Genomic DNA, 16,600 nt, shown 5'->3' with positions numbered 1-16,600 from the left:
CAAAGACTTCGTAGCTGGTTTTAAGAAAGGTTTGGACAAGTTCCTGGAGGAAAAGTCCATAGTCTGTTATTGAGAAAGACATGGGGGAAGCCACTGCTTGCCCTGTATTGGTAGCATGGAATACTGTTACACCTTGGGTTTTGGCCAGGTACTAGTGACCTGGATTGGCCACCATGAGAACGGGCCACCGGACTTGATGGACCATTGGTCTGACCCAGTAAGGCTATTCTTATGTTCTTATAAGAATATAATAGCCATATTGGGTCAGACTAATGATACATCTAGCCCAGTACTGCAATTCCAATAGTGGCCAGTCCTGGTCACAAACACCGACAATATGCCATATACCGTAGTAGCAAGATTCTGTGCTATTGACCTAAGGACAAGCAATGGCTTTCCCCATGTTTATCTCAGTAGGAGACCATGGACTTAGGAATTTATCTAATTTTTTTGAATCCTAGATAAGCTAACTGATGTTACCATATCCTCTAGCAGTGAGTTCTAGAGCTTAACTCAGTGGTTCCCAAAACTGTCCTGGGGGAACCCCTAGCCAGTCAGGTTTTCAGGATATCCACAATGAATATTCATGAGAGATTTGCATACATCTCCTCTACTGCATGCAAATCTCTCTCATGAATATTCATTGTGGCTATCCTGAAAAGCCGACTGGCTAGGGGTTCCCCCAGGAAAGAGCTGGGAAGCATTGGCTTAACTACGGCTTTTAAAAGCATTTCCTACTATTTGTAGTAAAGGTACTGCCATATAACTTCATTTGAGTGTCCCCTAATCGTTATACTTTTTCAAAGAGTAAACGATCAATTCACGTTTGCCCCTTCTACACTACTCAGGATTTTTTTCCCCTCCCACTGCCATCTCTTTCAAGCTGGAGGGCCCTTACCTCTTAAGGCTTTCCTCAAAATGAAAGGAGTTCTATCCCTTCAATCATTTTGATTGCTCTACTTTGAATTCTTTTCTAATTCCTCTATGTGTGTTTTGAGATATGGTTACCAGAGTTGCACATAATATTCAAGGTGAGGTTGCACAATGGAAGAGGCACTATACTATTTGTCTTATTTTCTATTCCTTTCCTAATAATTCCTAGCATTCTATTTGCTTTTATGGGCCACTTAATCTGAAAAGTAAAAGAGAGAGTGGTCCACTGCATTGAATGCAGCCAACAAGTCAAACATAGAAGTACAGTTTTGTGCACCCTTGCTTAGGTTAGATTTGGCCTTTGATGCCAGTTCTAAAAGTAATGATTCTGTACTATGCATGTTTAAAAAAAGTCAGATAGCTGGAAACGGACACACAACACTAGCAGTTTTGCAGTCCATGGCATTCCAGCCAATGCTCCAAAGTTTGGGATATCTTCAAACTCCAAGGTTTTTTCTTTGTGTTTCTCAGCATGGCACTCTTGGTTCATAAGTGGGTTCTCTGCACTAGTTTTATTTAAAATATCATGTTTAAAACATTTCTATATACAAAGCAGGTGTCGCTAAAAATACAATTTTCTCAGTCCTAACACAGCTCTTTGTTTTTTCCTTCCTTGACAAACAAAATCCATCCCCAAGCCTAAACTCCTTATGAGAGGTCTTGTATCCCTCAACTGTCTCCCCATCTCCCTGCCCCTTGTGCGCATGAGTATCAACCTTCTCTTCAACCATGTTCACCACACAAGTCCTACTCACGGTTTGATTCTGAATAATCTATGAGCCCTCAGAGATGGTCTGAAGGTAAAATTCACAAAAGCCTTCCCTTGTGAGTAAAGTGAACCTCCCTAACTTCCCACTCCATCAACTGATGGATCTGCGCTCTCCACGAAGAAAATGAGGGAGAGTCAGAAGATGTCCAAGCCTGTAAAATGCACTCTCTCCTCAACAAGTCCAATTTTCATGCCAGAAGCTTTGGTCCTTTCCCTACAACGTTCAATTGTACAGGGAGATCTAGCATTAAGACCTCCGGAATGTTATGAATTCACTGTCCCACTTCTCCCTCCGTATTCACGGGGGATGTGGGCAGAACATAGCCGTGAATACCAAAAAAACCGCAAATAACTTTTTGCATGTTATTTGCGATTTTTCAGTAAAATAGACCTGAAAAAGATAATAAACTGTGAATAACCCGCCCTGTGATTTGCTTCATACAACACCGGGAGCAGCAATTTCCTTCAGGAACCACCGGGAGCAGCGACTTCCAATGTGAAACGCTGAGTTCAGTGATGAAAATTAGGGGGCGGAGTCAGCAGCTGAAAAATCGCAAATAAGCGAATCCGCAGATATGGAAACCGCGGATACGGAGGGAGAAGTGTAATCTCTCATTACCTGCCATACTTCCTATACCACTGGGCAGCTCCAAAAAGAATAGAAGAAACCGATTGTGGTCACTGTGCATTTTAAACATCTGTCAGTATTCAGTTGTCTTGTTTTATAAAGTTGTGTTTGTGTAAAACAGGCTCTATGCAATGCCTGAAAGTAACACACTCAAATCTGCACCAGAAAAGTATGCCCCTGACATTAGCTCCCACATTCCAAGACTCCAGAAACCGCCCATCTCACTATCCCATCTCAGTTTTATGGCAGTAAAGTCTTTGTGTAAACCTGAAATAGACAATCTGTCCTGGAAGATGGTGTCAAAAAGGCCCTTACTAAAATTTTAATTAATTAGAGTGTAGTGCTTGCTCCTGGAAGCATTTAGTCCAATAGAGCCATGTCTTTGCTCTCTTTATGGTGTTGAATTCTTATGGGGTCTGTCAGTACAGAACTAGACCTTCTTAGGAGAAGAAGCACCTTGTTTATCTTTCCCGTATCTTCACATTTATAGCTATGGTACCTATAGTGTTGCTCTCTCCCCCTTCTCACAAGTCATCTCCAGTACTGGTGCTCTCTAAAGGTTAACATAAACAATGTCATAGTGAAACAGGTTGAAGGTCCATCAAGTCCAGTATTCTGTTTCCAGTAGTGCCCAATTAAGATCTCAACTACCTGGCAAGATCCCAAAAGAGTAAAGCAGATATGCTGCTTATCCTAGAAAAAAATAATGGATTTTCTCATGTCCATCTTAACGGCTTATAGACTTTTCTTTTAGGAAATTATTAAAACCTTTTTTTAACCCTCAAGTTAACTGCTTTTACCAAATTCTCTGGAAATTAATTCCAAAGTTTAATTGCACACTGAGTGAAGAAATATTTTCTTTGGTTTAAATTTACTACTTAGTAACTTCATTGTGTGTCCCCTACTTCTAGTATTTTTGAATCGTAAATATGTGATTCACATCTAGTCATTCCACTCCTCTCAGTATTTTAAAGAACTCTCTCATTTCTCCTCCCTCAGTCGTCTCTTCTCCAAGCTGGAGTCCTAGCTGCTTGAGGGGAATGGAGAGGGCAGGCATAGTACTGGAGCCGCCCCCTCCCCCCCAACTCCTCTTCCACTCTGCAGCTGCAGACTCAGGGCATCCCTCCTGAGTCTGCTTGTTTGTTTGTTTTCCTGGATATCAGAAAAGCAGGATACAAATCAAGCTCTGGCTGCTCTTGCTGAAAGATAGGATGGAACCAAACTCCTCCAGGTAATCTCTTTTGATGTAAGGGTACACCAGAGGACTAAGATCCCCCTCTGTGCACTACTTTCTACTGGGTAACCAACTCTCCAGCCAGACCCAGGAGCCACTGTACTAGGTCAGAACACCTATGAAGGGATTCTTATGACCATCTCCTGTAGACAGCGACTACATAGTAGCTAATATAGGGCAAGATCAAAGCTCTGTCTCCACCTGCTGGTTGATGAGCATTACCCACATGTTCTGGATGGGTCTGGTAGGAAGACAAGAACACTCTTATATTTCATATTTTTCATGTTATTCATCGTAGATAGACTAAATTTTCTTATCTTTTCTGACACTTTCCTCAGAGTTACTCATTGTTGAGACAGGCCTTTCTTTGACCAAACTACCATCCATTCTCACTTTCTCACTTTCTGACATCCCTAGGGTGCTCATTTTACTCTGTTTTGCTGTTATTACTCATTACTTTCCAATGCATTCCTATGCATCATTGTTGATGATCTCCGCTGTCATCAGCTAATGTTAATCTATGCGTTTATAAGACTTAATAAAATACTACATTTTGGAGGGTTTTAATATCTTTATTCTACCCATTTGTTTCACGTCTCTCTTCTGACACTAGCTCAGACAACGATAAGTTGGTAACTATACGGGAGGGGGAGGAAGGGGGCGGGAGAGCCTCACCTCTAATGAGAGAACCAGCTTCCCTCCTGCCAGTCCCATCAGCAGATGTGTCAGATGAGCAAAGCATGCTGGGGATACTGCCATCTCACCCTACAGCAAAGAGAAAGTTCAACTGAGTCAAAGCTGACCACGCTGTATTTCTGCTTTATATGTATTAGCATGATACCTTTGTGTGCGCTAATGTAAACACTCCAGTGACTCACAGAACTCGGAATTCAAAGGGATCTATTTACTGAAGTAAAAATAGCACACATTACTATTTTACCTATCTATGCATTTTAGGCTGCATTATGCTAACATGAAATAAATACAAAAAAATGTTAATGACTTCCAATTATTTTGTCAGACCATGGTGGAGTTTGGAATGAATTTAAAATTGCTGAACAAGATTGTAGTAGACTTGTTTGGAGATTCAATAATACATTGCTTGCAGATTCCAACTTTATCGAGGAATTTCAATTAAAAATTACTGAATATTTTCAACTCAATGCTTCAGATGAAATCTCTTTAGAAACATTGTAGTTCTAAAGCTACCATGAGAGGGCAAATAATCTCATATTCGGCACACATTAGAAAACAACTCAACATGGAATTTTCTAATTTGGAGCAAAATATTAAAGAGTTGGAGTCACAATTGGCCTTGAAATGGGAACAAACTATTCTGCAGGCCCTCTTAAAAGCTAAGTATAAATACAATGAGATTTCATCACAGATGGCTAGGAAAGAGTTGTTTTCTCAACAGGCTCTGTATTATAGAAACTCGAATAAAGCAGGAAGCTTATTAGCTAATTACCTAAAAGCTAAAAAAAAAGAAAAAAAAGAAAAGTTAAAATTGTGGTTATCACAGATGAGAATGGGGAAACTCATTCTCAAATTGGAAACATCGTAAAACAATTTTTGAAATATTATAAAGCTTTATATTCTTTTGAGCTTTATTCAAATAAGGAACTTGAGGGTTTAGAGCTCTTGAAGTTAATTAAGGGGCCTAAAATTCTCGAGCATATAAAATGAACTCTTGATGGGCCTATATCAATGAAAGAAGCATTGAAGTCCCTTAGAGTTGGATCCGCTCCAGGTGGTGATGGTTTCACTGTAGAGCAGGGGTGTCTAACCTGCGGCCCCGTGAAGTATTTTGTGCGGCCCCAGTCAAGGGTGATGCAGCCTTGTCCTCTGCTGCCCCAGGGTGTTTACCATCTTGCCGGCTCCCTCCTCTGTCTTGCTGCACCATTTGAGTGTTTGGGCAGCCCCAGAAAAAATGTTTTGGGCCAATGCGGCCCAGGGAAGCCAAAAGGTTGGACACCCCTGCTGTAGAGTTTTACAAATCATTTCAAATTACCCTTTTACCTCATCTATTAAATTTATATCAGGCTCAACTGACTAAAGATTGCATTACATGTACTATGGAAGAATCTTTAACTATAGTTTTGCCAAAGCCAAATAAAGAGCCTATGTTAGTTTCAAATTACAGGCCTATTTCTTTGATTAATGTAGATGGAAAACTTCTGGCTAAGTTACCGGCTTTGCGCTTGGCTAAGGCTCTTCCTTATATTATCGGTATGCACCAAATGGGGTTTGTTGCTCAAAGACATTCTTCAAACACCAGACTGGCTTTCCACATGTTAAATTTACCAAAAGTCATGGAAGATCCGGCCTTCTCTGTATCCTTGGATGCAGAGAAGGCCTTTGATCGTGTAGTGGACCTTCATGTATCAAGCAATGGATTGGTTTGGTATTGGTTCCGGATTTATAGAAATGATTCAAACCTTGTATAGTTCCCCTTCTGCCTGATTATATATTAATAATACTTTTTCAGAATGTTTTCGTCTGGAGAGGGGAGTTAGACAAGGGTGTCCGTTATCTCCTTTGCTTTTTGACATTGTACTGGAACCCTTGCTACTGGCTATTCAACAGGCAAAGGAGATACAGGGTATTCCTTATGCAGGTCGGGAATACAAGGTCTCTGCGCATGCAGATGATATTTTGCTTCATTTGAGGAATCCTGAGACTTCCATCCCGCATTTACTAGATTTGATTGACCGATTTGGCAAATTTTCGGGCTATAAAATAAACTGGAGTAAATCAGAGGTTCTTCCACTAAATGTACATTGTCCAAAAGGATTATTTGATACATTCCCTTTTCTTTGGAAGGAAGTGAGTACAAAATATTTAAGTATTTGGTTACAGAAAACGTTGGAAGAGACAATGAGTGTAATTGAAAAAATCTTTATTGCTGAAGGTTACAGAAATGTGTGAGCAATGGAACCCTTTACATCTTTCTTTGTGGGGCAGAGTTCAAACAATTAAGATGATGATTTTGCCTGTGGTTTGCTACCAAGTGGGTATGTTACCAGTGTTTTTTCAGGGGTCCTTTTACAAGAAATTAAATAGTATTCTTACTAAATTTATTTGGCTGGGTAAAACTGCAAGAGTTGCTTTAGCATCTTTACAAAAACCAATTGTGGCCGGGGGGGGAGGGGTAAATTTTCCAAATTTTTATAGGTACCATCAAGCCTATATAACGTGTCAAGGTATGTATTGGATCCTCCCCAAGCTCATGGAAAACCTTCCAGACTGGTTATGGTTGGAATGGCAACTCCTGTCTCCATTGAGATTTTGTCACGTTTTGAGTATCAAATTACCTAGGTTGTATAAGGACAATAAAATTTTATTAGACACTTGGCAGACATTAAAATTTATTAACAATTTAACATCTATTCCAATTCATAAATCCACCTGTCAGTCCCTTTGGCTGAACTCCAGGATTTAAATTGGCGGGTTTAAGATCCTCTGGAAGCATTGGATGCAGGCGGGCATACATACTCTGGATGATGTAGTATCAGAGGGAAAACTGCTCGACTTTTCACGACTGCAACAAATATTTGGTATTGCAAAGTCTCAAAATTATAAGTGGTTGCAGTTGAAGCAAGCCATTCAGAAGGGGTTCCCTGATTGGCAAAATCAGTACAGTTTGCCGGTCCTATGCTTCCAGACAGATTTCCTAGGGCATCAGGCCGCCCCCAGTGGTTCAAATTAATATCTAAATTTTTGAATAAGAAACCAAAGCCTGGTCTTTGTGACATTTGGAGCACTGAAATAAAGCAGCAGATTTCTGCGTTTCAATGGCCACGAATTTGGACTTGGAGGATAAGATGTACGGTGTCTGCATCTATGAGACAAACATGGTTTTTCTTGTTACATAGATCTTACTGGACCCCTGTTCATTTACAGAAATTGGATAGTTCTAAGTCCTGGCACTGTCATCTCGATGTAGGGACATTGGATCATCTACTGTTCTATTGTCCCTTGATATTTAAATTTTGGAGATCCATTTGGGGTCAAGTGAATAAATTATTGGAAAATCCAGTGGCATTAACATACGATATACCATGCTATTTGGCACGCTAATGAGGGCTAAAAGCCAAATATCTTCCCATAATAATAAACTTCTCTTTATTATGACAGGGGTTGCCATACAACTTATTTTGAGGAACTGGAAAAACTGGGATCGGTTAAATTATACTTTCTGGTGGGAATCTCTATGCCACGCTTTTAAAATGGAACGTATGTTGGCCATACAACAGGGACATTATAGGAAATTTATGGATGTTTGGGAGTCATTGACAAAATTCTGCAAGGAGTGATTGTTGATTTTGCCCTTTGATCATACACGTCCAGGGTGGGTGGGTGGGGAGATACTTTTAATTTTAATGCAATTGTTGGATATGTAGAAAGGGGGGATGATATATGTATTTGTCATAAAGTTTCAAGTTTCAAGTTTATTAATTCTTTTGATTAATCACTTAATCATAGTTCTAAGCGATGAACAATTTAAAATATATTCAAAGGGGAACAATACAAAACAATACAATACAAACTTAAGACAATACAATAGGTTAAAAATTAACTCATCAAATTCATAACATAAGGTAAAAAAGGGATAGTGAAATACAATTTAATATAGGAAAGTAGAACAAAAAAGGAAAGGTACATAAGGGAACAAAAAATAAAAGCATATTAATAGAATAAAATCAATGACCTGGGTATTAAGAAATTAAATATCAAAGGCATCTTTAAAAAGAAAAGTTTTTAAATTACTTTTGAATTTTCCTAGGTCCTGCTCCCTTCGTAAATAAATTGAGCGTTCCAGGTCTGTGGCGCGGTCACTGAAAAAATAAATTGGCGTCTTGTATTTATAATCTTAAGTGAAGGGATAGTTAATAAGTTTTGTTCATTTGATCTTAAAGTTCTGACAGGATTATATGGTATTAGGCACTTATATATGAATGCTGGTGTTTTATTGAGAAGGGATTTGAAGGTAAGCAAACAGAGTTTATATGTTATCCTATGGATAACTGGAAGCCAATGTGCATCTTTTAAAAGGGGTGTAACATGATCAAACTTTCGAGAATTGGTAATAAGTTTGATGGAAACATTCTGAATTATCTGAAGGCGTTTAATTTCATTTAATGATATTCCCTTAAAGAGTGCGTTACAGTAGTCTATTTTAGAGATTACCAAAGAGTGAATTTGATAGAATTTAAGTGCTTTTGAAGTGTAAAATGTCTGTATGATATGTCGCACTTATTTTTGGCTTTAAAATGAATAAAGATATATTAAAAAAAAAAAAGTTAATGACTATCACATGAAAATTTATGCAAACCAGTTCCTTAATTATCACGCTGGTATTACTGTCCATCTCAATAAGTACCATATTTTGTGTTAACTTCATTAGCTGGTATGAAGAAATCAGCATTAGCTTTCATGGGATTATACTTCCAGGCCAGTTACAGACTATGAATTGTGTATCCAGTTCTTACCTTGGGGTCTCCCACCACAGAGTCAAACCCAGCTGCTACCAACACCAGGTTGGGCTCAAACTACAAGGAAAAGACATATATAATCAGAAATAGGGTTGGTGCACCCTGGGCATAAGTTCTTCTATAGACAGTCTTTAATACCCACACCCTACTAAAATAACTAAGGGTCCCCAAAGATCTGTCTGGACAGCAAAAGAGACAAGAAAGCAATGTTACTTACCGTAACAGTTGTTATCCAGGGGCAGCAGGCAGCTATTCTCACTAGTGGGGTGATGTCATCCGACAGAGCCCCGATACGGACGTCTCACAAGCATATTTTGCTTGAAGAAACTCAGAAGTTTCGAGATGCCCGCACCGCGCATGCGCCAGTGCCTTCCCGCCCGATGGTCCGGGCGTGTCTCCTCAGTTCAGGTAGCTAGCAGAGAAACCAACCCAGGGGAGGTGGGTGAGACGTGAGAATAGCTGCCTGCTGTCCCTGGATAACAACTGTTATGGTAAGTAACATTGCTTTATCCCAGGACAAGCAGGCAGGTATTCTCACTAGTGGGTGACCTCCAAGCTAACCTCAATGGGATGGTGGGAGAGTTGGCAACTTAGGAGAATAAATTTTGTAACACTGTTTGGCCAAACTGTCCATCCCGTCTGGAGAAAGTATCCAGACAATAATGAGAGGTGAATGTATGAACCGAGGACCAAGTGGCAGCCTTACAAATCTCCTCAATCGGTGTCGATCTGAGGAAGGCTACAGAGGCTGCCATTGCTCTGACCTTATGGGCTGTGACCTTACAGGGAAGGGTTAATCCAGCCTGGGCATAGCAGGAAGAGATACAAGCCGCCATCCAGTTGGAGATGGTGCGCTTCGATACAGGTCGTCCCAACTTGTTTGGATCAAAGGAGACGAAAAGTTGAGGAGCAGTTCTGTGTGGTTTGGTGCGATCCAGGTAGAAAGCCAAAGCACGTTTACAGTCCAGAGTATGAAGAGCTGATTCTCCAGGATGAGAATGAGGCTTTGGAAAAAACACTGGAAGTACAATGGATTGGTTGAGATGAAATTCAGAGACCACTTTAGGCAGGAATTTCGGATGAGTGCGAAGAACCACCTTGTCATGATGAAACACTGTGAAAGGTGGATCCGCTACTAAGGTCTGAAGCTCACTGACCCTGCGAGCCGAAGTGAGGGCCACTAAAAAAACCACTTTCCAGGTGAGAAACTTAAGTGGAGCCTTGTTGAGAGGCTCAAAAGAAGGTTTCATAAGCTGAGAAAGGACAACATTGAGATCCCAAAACACTGGAGGAGGTCTGAAAGGAGGATTGACATGAAAAAGTCCTTTCATAAATCTGGAAACCACAGGATGAGCAGAGAGAGGTTTCCCTTGCAGAGGCTGATGGAAAGCCGCAATAGCACTCAGGTGGACTCGTATAGATGTAGACTTGAGACCAGACTGAGACAGGTGTAGAAGATAGTCCAATACAGAGGATAGGGAAGCTCGCTGAGGCTCCTTGGAATTGGAAACACACCAGGAAGAAAATCTAATCCATTTCTGGGAGTAGCATTGACGAGTAGCAGGCTTCCTGGAAGCCTCCAAGACATCCCTCACCGCCTGGGAAAACTGGTGAGGAGTTACGTTGAGAGGAACCAAGCTGTCAGGTGGAGAGACTGCAGGTTGGGATGAAGCAGAGATCCCTGATGCTGAGTAAGCAGTGAAGGAAACACTCCCTGCTGCTGAGTTGAAGTAGAAGGGAGAACCAAGGTTGTCTGGGCCACCGAGGAGCTATCAGAATCATGGTGGCATGGTCGGACTTCAGCTTGACCAGAGTCTTTTGAATGAGAGGAAATGGAGGAAACGCATATAGAAAGCGAGTCCCCCAATCCAGTAGAAAGGCATCTGCCTCGAGGCGATGAGGAGTGTAGATCCTGGAGCAAAACTGAGGCAGTTTGAAGTTGTGGGGAGCCGCAAAGAGGTCGATCTGAGGCATCCCCCATTGTGCAAAGATCTGATGAAGGGGGTTGGAATGAAGAGTCCATTCGTGAGGCTGGAGGAGACGACTCAAGTTGTCTGCCAAGACTTGTCCTTCCCCTGAATGTAGACAGCTTTGAGGAAGGCGTTGTGGCGAACCGCCCAATCCCAGACTCTGAGAGCTTCCTGGCAGAGGGAGGCCGAGCCCGTGCCCCCCTGCTTGTTGACATAATACATGGCGACCTGATTGTCTGTGCGAATGAGGACCACCATGTCGTGAAGCAGATGTTGAAAAGCTTGAAGAGCATAGAAGATGGCTCTGAGCTCCAAAAGATTGATTTGATGGAGTCGGTCCGCACTGGTCCAGAATCCCTGAGTGCGAAGACCATCCAGATGGGCTCCCCAGGCATAGGTCGAGGAATCGGTTGTGAGAACCTTTTGGTGGGGAGGAGTGTGAAACAGCAAACCTCTGGATAGATTCGAAGAGGTCATCCACCAAAGTAGAGACTGCCGAAGAGCAGGAGTGACAATGATGTGTCGAGTCAACGGGTCTGACACCTGAGTCCATTGAGCAGCCAGGGTCCACTGAGGAATTCTGAGGTGAAGTCTGGCAAAGGGTGTCACATGAACTGTAGAGGCCATGTGGCCCAGGAGGACCATCATGTGTCTCGCTGAGATGGTCTGGCGAGAAGACACAGACTGGCAGAGATGAAGAAGAGCATCCTTGCGCTGAGGAGGAAGGAATGCTCGAAGCCAGCGGCCACTACCACCAGACACTTCGTGAAGACTCTGGGGGACGAGGACAGGCCGAATGGAAGCACTCGATACTGCAGATGTAGATGTCCCACCCGAAATCTGAGGAACTTGCGGGAGGCCGGGGGAATGGGAATGTGAGTGTAGGCCTCCTTGAGATCCAGAGAGCATAACCAGTCGTTCTGCTCGATGAGGGGGTAGAGAGAAGCAAGGGTCAGCATGCAAAATTTCTCTTTGACCAAAAACTTGTTGAGGCCCCGAAGGTCCAGAATGGGCCGCAGGTCGCCCGTCTTCTTCGGAAAGAGGAAGTACCGGGAATAAAAACCCCGGTTGTGCTGGTCCATCGGGACCGGCTCGACGGCCCGAAGCCGGAGCAAAGCTTGAGCTTCCTGAAGAAGGAGGGCGGTCTGCGTCAAGTTGGAAGGATACTCTCTTGGAGGGTGGTCCGGAGGAACCCGATGGAATTGAAGAGAGTAGCCTTCTCTTACGATGGAAAGGACCCAGAGGTCGGTGGTAATAGCCTCCCATCGATGGTAAAAATGGTGGAGGCGACCCCCGATGGGAAAAACAGGTGGATGCAGAACTAGGTCGGTTATGCTCCCTGGAATAGAGTCAAAACGGCTGAGTAGCCTTGGGTGCAGCCGGCGTCTGAGGCTTCTGCTGAGCCTTTTGGGGAGGCTTTCTCTTCGCCGGTTGCCTCGCAGCAGGAGCCTGCCGTGGAGTGTAACGCCGCTGATAGATCAAGGGCGGTCTAGAAGGTCGAGACTGCTGAGGCTTGGGCTTAGGCCTAAGGATAGATTGGAAAGACTTTTCATGGTCGGAAAGTTTCTTGGTGACAGTCTCGATTGACTCGTCGAACAGATCCGCACCCGCACAAGGCACATTAGCAAGCCTGTCCTGGAGGTTCGGATCCATGTCAATTGTTTGAAGCCATGCCAATCGACGCATGGCCACTGAGCAGGCGGCAGCACGTGCCAAGAGTTCAAAGGCATTGTACGAGGATTGCATCAGCTGGAGACGCAGCTGAGAAAGTGAGACTACCACTTCCTCGAACTCGAATCGAGCCTGAGAATCGATGTAGGGAGTAAACTTTCGGAGTACCGGCAAGAAGAACTCCAAATATGAAGAGAAAAAGAAATTATAATTGAGAACTCGTGAAGCCATCATCGAGTTCTGGTAGATTCTCCTACCGAACTTATCCATCGTTCTGCCCTCTCGTCCCGGTGGCACAGAGGCATAGACCTGGAAGGGGTGAGATCGCTTGAGGGAGGATTCGACCAGCAGGGATTGGTGAGAGAGTTGAGCACCCTCAAACCCCTTGTGATGGACAATGCGGTATCTTGCATCCAATTTGCTCGGGACCGCAGGGATAGAGTAAGGTGTCTCAAAACATCGCATAAATGTCTGATCCAGCAATTTATGGAGAGGAAGTCGAAGAGACTCTGCAGGAGGATGAGGCAAGTGCATGGTGTCGAGATACTCCTTAGAATACCGAGACCCAGTGTCCAAAGTAACATCCAAGTCATCCGCCATTTGCCGGAGAAAAGAATAAAAAGACAACTGGTCTGCCAGCGCCAGTCTCCGAGAGGGACTGGACGAAGTCGAAGCCTCAGGATCCAGAGAGACTTGGGAGCGACAAGGAGAGTAAGAGGTAGACGGTTCCTCGTACTCCGGCCCCTCCGGGGGAGACAAATCAGAGGAAGAGTACCCCAGACATGGCAACTTCTTCTGCGGTGAAACCTCAGAATGGCGTGAGGAGTGCCGTGATGAGTGTCTGGATCGATGCCCCTCCCGGTGCCTGGAGGGAGAGCGAGAATGTCGATGCTTCGCATGGTCCCCTGAAGCTTCCAGCGAATGAATGGGACTGGAAGCGGTAGATCGAAGGGGCTGAATGGATGCCGCCTCACGCGACGCAGCCCAGGCCTGGTATGGAGTGCGGAAGAACTCTTCCTGAGATTTACTATGCCCAGGACTTCGATTATCAACCGGGGGAACAGCGCCGTGTTGGCGCAGAGGCGTGACGGGCTCTAAAGGAGGCATGTCGCTAAAGGAAGCCCGCCTCGAGGGACCGGCCGCCCTTCACCGCTCCTCCTCGCCAAGCAACGAGATCGATCGGTGAGGAGGAGGGGGAGGGGGCGATCCGCCCCCTGGAATCGGGACCAGGAGGTCACCCTGGATGGAGGCGATTAACCTGGGTCCCATAGTTTGCATGAGCTCGACAAACTGAGCTTCTAGCAGGGACCGTAGCGAAGCCGATATGGAGGGATCCGCACCAAAAGGGGGTCCTCCAGCACGGTCTTCGCGCTCCTTCGTGATCGAGTGCTTCTGCTTGGAAGCTTTCGGCACCTTAATGACCACAGGCGGAATGGTGGAAGGCAGTACCTGAGCCGAGGAGACGGGGACAGGTACCGGCGCCGAACTCGGGGCCGAAACCGGAGTAAACAAAGCCGGCTTCAGAAGGCCCGGAGTAGCGGGAGTAGTAGCTGGTTTCGCATGGACAGGCGAAGAGGCCGATGACGTCGAAGCCGAAGGTTCTTTAGCAGCTTCCATCTTAAACATCGACTCCCACAACAGACAGCGCCGCTTAAACGCCCGCGCTGTAAGAGTGGAACAAGGCCGGCACGATTTCGGGAAATGTTCTGGACCAAGACACTGCAGGCAGCGTCGATGCGGGTCCGTCAGCGAAATCGCGCGCTGGCACTTGCTACACTTTTTAAAACCGGTGATTGGCCGGGACATAGGCCGAAAAAGCTCCGCCGCGAGATCGAAGGAGCTGGGCCTGAGCCACGTGGCCGACCCGGCCGACTCGCCGGAAGAAAAAAATTATTTTTTTTTAGGAATAAAAGAAAGAAAACACACAATAAAGAGTAAAATAAACCCCAAAACGCGGCAATTAGAAGACAAAAACGGGAATTCAGTCAGCACAGAATTGAAGTAAAACTTCTCAGCTCCGTGGAAAGAAAAGAACTGAGGTGACACGCCCGGACCATCGGGTGGGAAGGCACTGGCGCATGCGCGGTGCGGGCATCTCGAAACTTCTGAGTTTCTTCAAGCAAAATATGCTTGTGAGATTTGGTTGGCTTGGGAGAGGAGTCACCAGGGATCGATCCTACCCCCCTTAACTAGACCTCCGGCGATCAAGTTCAGTCCGGGTCCGGCGCCGCAGCAGGAACGTTTATGCTGAGCATGGAGCTCAGCTCGTAGGCTCAACACGTAGGCACACAGAGTCCCCTCCCCCGGATGATGCGTGCCTACGTGTGCCTACATGCTCAGCTCACTGCCTATGTGCTGAGCTCTATGCTCAGCATAGACGTTCCCGCCATGGCGCAGGACCCGGACTGAATTTAAAATTAGGTATGCCTCCCCATGGGAGTCCCGTGGGCCTGGAAGGGATCCCCATGGGAGTCCCGTGGGCCTGGGAGGGGTCCCTGTGGGAGTCCCGTGGGCTTGGGATGGGTCCCCGTAGAAGTCCCGTAGACTGGGGGGGATCCCCGTTCCCGTGCAAACCTCTACGGCACAGTCCACTCGTACTGTAGCCACAGAACTAGATTAAGACTATTCCAGCACAATAACTTAAAATTGGAGGCTTTAGGTGCCCCACTCCTTTGAGAAAATATAGCACATCTGGGTAGGCACCACAGTAATAACCACTGATATTTTAGTTTAGCTTAAAATTTTAGTTTTAGTTTTTATTTTTACAAAACATATAGAGATCCTTTTACAAAGAGGCACTACCAATCAGCAAGCACTGAATATGAAGAAGCCCATAGAAATCACTTGATACACTATAAAGCTCTAAAATGCTTTAGAATTCCTTCTACAATAGTATCCCCTAAAATGTTTTGCTGCTTGGGGAACAGATTCCACAATACTTAGGGCACTGCTATTCAATATTTTTGTGACTGTAACTACATGATTGCATCCAAATGAAATTATGTGGAACCCCCCCTCTTTTCAGAGATACAGAATAATGATCCACTTATGGAGAATCCACCCAGACTGTGACCCCAAACATGGGTTTTGTAACCTCATTTGGGGTGCTGACCTACAGTTTGTAAAGCTCTGACTTAGGGACATTAAAAACTCGAAGATTGTGCCCAAGAAGACTTCATCCTCTCAGAAAAGGTGCATCACCGAAAGGTCACCGTCATGTTACCCGACTCCAAAAGGTCAGCAACCGAGGAAGATGTTCCCTGGGTTGTAACGGAGAACCATTGGACTGAACTGACATCCCCCAAGACCATCAAGGGATTGGCTTCAGCATCTGCCATTGCTAATATCACTCTCTTAGTTTGGTGTGACAATTTTATTTGGTTGGGAGCCACCGCAGATAACTGCAACTTGCTCAGGAAGAGCAATTTATGCAGTAGGACAACTCTGTGGAAATTCCCCAAATCTTGAGGAGCCCCAAGTGGAGCACCACAATCCCCTTTGACACACAGTACCTCAAAGTAAGGAGGGTCCTCCATTTCCCTGTTGCTGCTATCTTAGATAGGCCAAAATAGCAGGTCACCATCCCCTTCACTGGGTCAGAGAACCTTTGGTTGCCCCTTGCTTGTAAGCCTTCTTCACACTTATGCTAGCTTGGACCATCCCCTGGCAGCTGTTGCAAACCCTAGAAAAGGGCTGGGAGCCACCCCAGTAGAAAACTAAGCCCAGGATTCACCGATTACATGGACCTTTCCTTTTACATGCTGTTCCCAGTAGTGGAATTCCACTCAGATGGCTTTCCGCAGCTCTGCATTGTAGCAAGCCTGGTGTGGCTTGGAAAGGAGAGAGAGGCCCAACCAACCCCGGAGTTCCTTCTAGGTGGCTGGAGACAGGATCATCATC

At 44.7% G+C, this 16,600-nt stretch overlaps 1 protein-coding gene across 6 annotated transcripts in view; it reads right to left on the bottom strand.

The window, feature by feature from the left end:
* The window catches only part of HDAC6 (histone deacetylase 6), a 155,903-nt gene that overhangs the window by 69,438 nt on the left and 69,865 nt on the right, over positions 1–16,600 (bottom strand). For all 6 annotated transcript variants that reach the window (XM_033923827.1, XM_033923844.1, XM_033923853.1 and 3 more), the window contains 2 exons: positions 9,057–9,116; positions 4,240–4,329 (listed from right to left, as the gene is read on the bottom strand). In XM_033923827.1, coding sequence (XP_033779718.1) covers positions 4,240–4,329; positions 9,057–9,116 — 150 coding nt within the window. The remainder of the gene's footprint in view (positions 1–4,239; positions 4,330–9,056; positions 9,117–16,600) is intronic.

The sequence above is a fragment of the Geotrypetes seraphini genome, chromosome 1 (genome assembly GCF_902459505.1).
Source record: "Geotrypetes seraphini chromosome 1, aGeoSer1.1, whole genome shotgun sequence".
Lineage (NCBI taxonomy): Eukaryota > Metazoa > Chordata > Amphibia > Gymnophiona > Dermophiidae > Geotrypetes > Geotrypetes seraphini.
Note: the sequence above shows the minus strand (reverse complement) of the source record. Positions and strands in the feature narration are given on the sequence as shown.